Consider the following 1,992-nt stretch of genomic DNA (forward strand, 5'->3'; position numbering starts at 1 on the left):
TGCAAATGCACACGCGCTAATAATCCCAATATTCTACCAGATTAAAGAAGCTCACTGGCTCAGCTCCGACACATTCTAAATGTACAAAGGTGTAACGAGTCACGGATATCAGAGCACGTGAAGAAATACGGCCTTCCGAACGCATGTCACAATGGTAAAACATGCAAACGTGAGGTCGTAGAGACCGACGGACAGATAAGTCGGGGTGAGTGAGGCGTGACTAGGCCAACGAACCAATGGTGTGCATGAGAACATGGAACACCCCTCGTTGAATGCCTATAAAAGCGTACATCAAAATCGAAACATCGCATAGCTACAATGGTTTCGATGGGTGTCTTCGCCGTTGTGATGAGCTGTATCATGGTCGGCGGCTTCAGCTATCCAACACAGCCAACATTCCCGTCATGTCAATCACGTGTGTGCCATTCTGGTGCAAATACTGGCTACGGTTGTCGCGGTGGCGTCTGCGACTACACGTGTTCCGAGTCATCGTGCCACGGTTTCGGCAACGCAGTCTTTCCACACAAGGGAATGCAGGAGACGTGGGGTAGTGGAGCACTGGGCAAGCAAGGCTGCTATGGTGGAAACTGCGGCTACTGGAGTGGATGCAAGAATGGCAAGTGCAGTGACTTCTACGACTTCCAGCAGTGTCAACATGTCAAATGCGTCAATGGATCGTTCCATGGCTATGGTTGCAGCACTGGTGGCAACTGCCGAGTTGTCTGCTTCATTGATGTTTGCCATTCCGTTGACAATTATGGTAAGGTGTACCAACCAACAATTCCTTCACAAAAGAGCTCACAATATGAAGATGTATTCTATGTAAATAAGACAAGTAAATCTTCACAGTCGACGAAAGGAAAGAGCAGTGCTTCATCCGGCAAAAGCGGTAAATATGGCTCTAACTGGAAAAGTGTTCGTGAGGTATGGGGACATGGGCCTGCAAAGACCATGAAGGATATGCAAGGCTATGGTGTTCCTGCTTATCGCACGATGGATGGTGGGTATGGTTATGGCTATGGCTATAATCCCAGGGTGGGCTATGGTGTGCCAAACTATGGTCAGGCAATGTATCCACAGCCTCAAATGCCATACCCTTCCACTTACGTGTCCACCATGGATCCACATGTACTCCAATCCATGCTTCTCCACATGCCTAACTTGAATCAACTTCTCATGCATGTAGATGCGATGCTTCTTCAATCAGCTTTGATGCGAGTACCAGGTTACGGTGCTTACGCCTCCAGTACGGACGCATATACATTGCAGTCAACGATTGCAGGACTTCCATACGTGAGAGATATTGTGGCAAGTATGGATGCAAGACTGCTGCAATGGATGGTCGCATACGTACCCAATATTGATGCCATTTTGTCCAGTGTCAATCTAGCTGTCAGTTCAGCCACAGTGCCCAATGAGCCTAGCAAGGCGTCTGAGGCGAAAAAGACTATTGCCAGGGCGTCTCAACGTGCCACTGACATGCCTGATCTGGCAAACATGACAGATGCTGAGGTTACGCAACTCATTATATCCACTGTGCCTAGTATTCCTCCTCAGTACGCCAATGTCCTCTTCAACAAGGAACCACGCTTCGTCCGGTATATAATTGAGAACCACCAAAACCTCCACAGTCTTCTTGACAACATGAATGCTCAGACGCTTCAGTACGTTGCTGCGTACGTTCCTACGTTTGGTAAAATCATCGCCAGCATGAATCGCAACACATTGGAAGTGGTTTTCGACAAACTGCCCAACACTGCCAAATACTTGGCAGACATGGAACCCGAGGTAGTGCGAGCAATTGTGGCCAAATTGCCCCCTCTTGCTCAATATGCACCCGCAGAACCATCCACCACTGCTCCGCCAACCAATCCAACACTTGCACCTACGTTGGAAATGGAGGCTTCGGAGTTGGCACAGACAACATTTGCAACTACGATGACTATATTTACAGACGGGGCGCTCGAAATAGAGCAGTCGGAAACAGCTTTT

General features: G+C 48.5%; 1 protein-coding gene across 1 annotated transcript in view; it reads left to right on the plus strand. All coding sequences in view use genetic code 11, as the record gives it.

Annotated features, from left to right (window-relative positions):
• Positions 1 to 318: 318 nt before the first annotated feature.
• Positions 319 to 1,992, plus strand: part of EGR_10788 (hypothetical protein) — a gene marked incomplete at both ends in the record, with an annotated part of 2,404 nt that continues 730 nt past the window's right edge. The window contains one exon of the mRNA XM_024500037.1: positions 319 to 1,788. Coding sequence (XP_024345546.1) covers positions 319 to 1,788 — 1,470 coding nt within the window. The remainder of the gene's footprint in view (positions 1,789 to 1,992) is intronic.

The sequence above is a fragment of the Echinococcus granulosus genome (assembly GCF_000524195.1).
Source record: "Echinococcus granulosus chromosome Unknown EG_S00270, whole genome shotgun sequence".
NCBI classification, from domain to species: Eukaryota; Metazoa; Platyhelminthes; class Cestoda; order Cyclophyllidea; family Taeniidae; genus Echinococcus; species Echinococcus granulosus.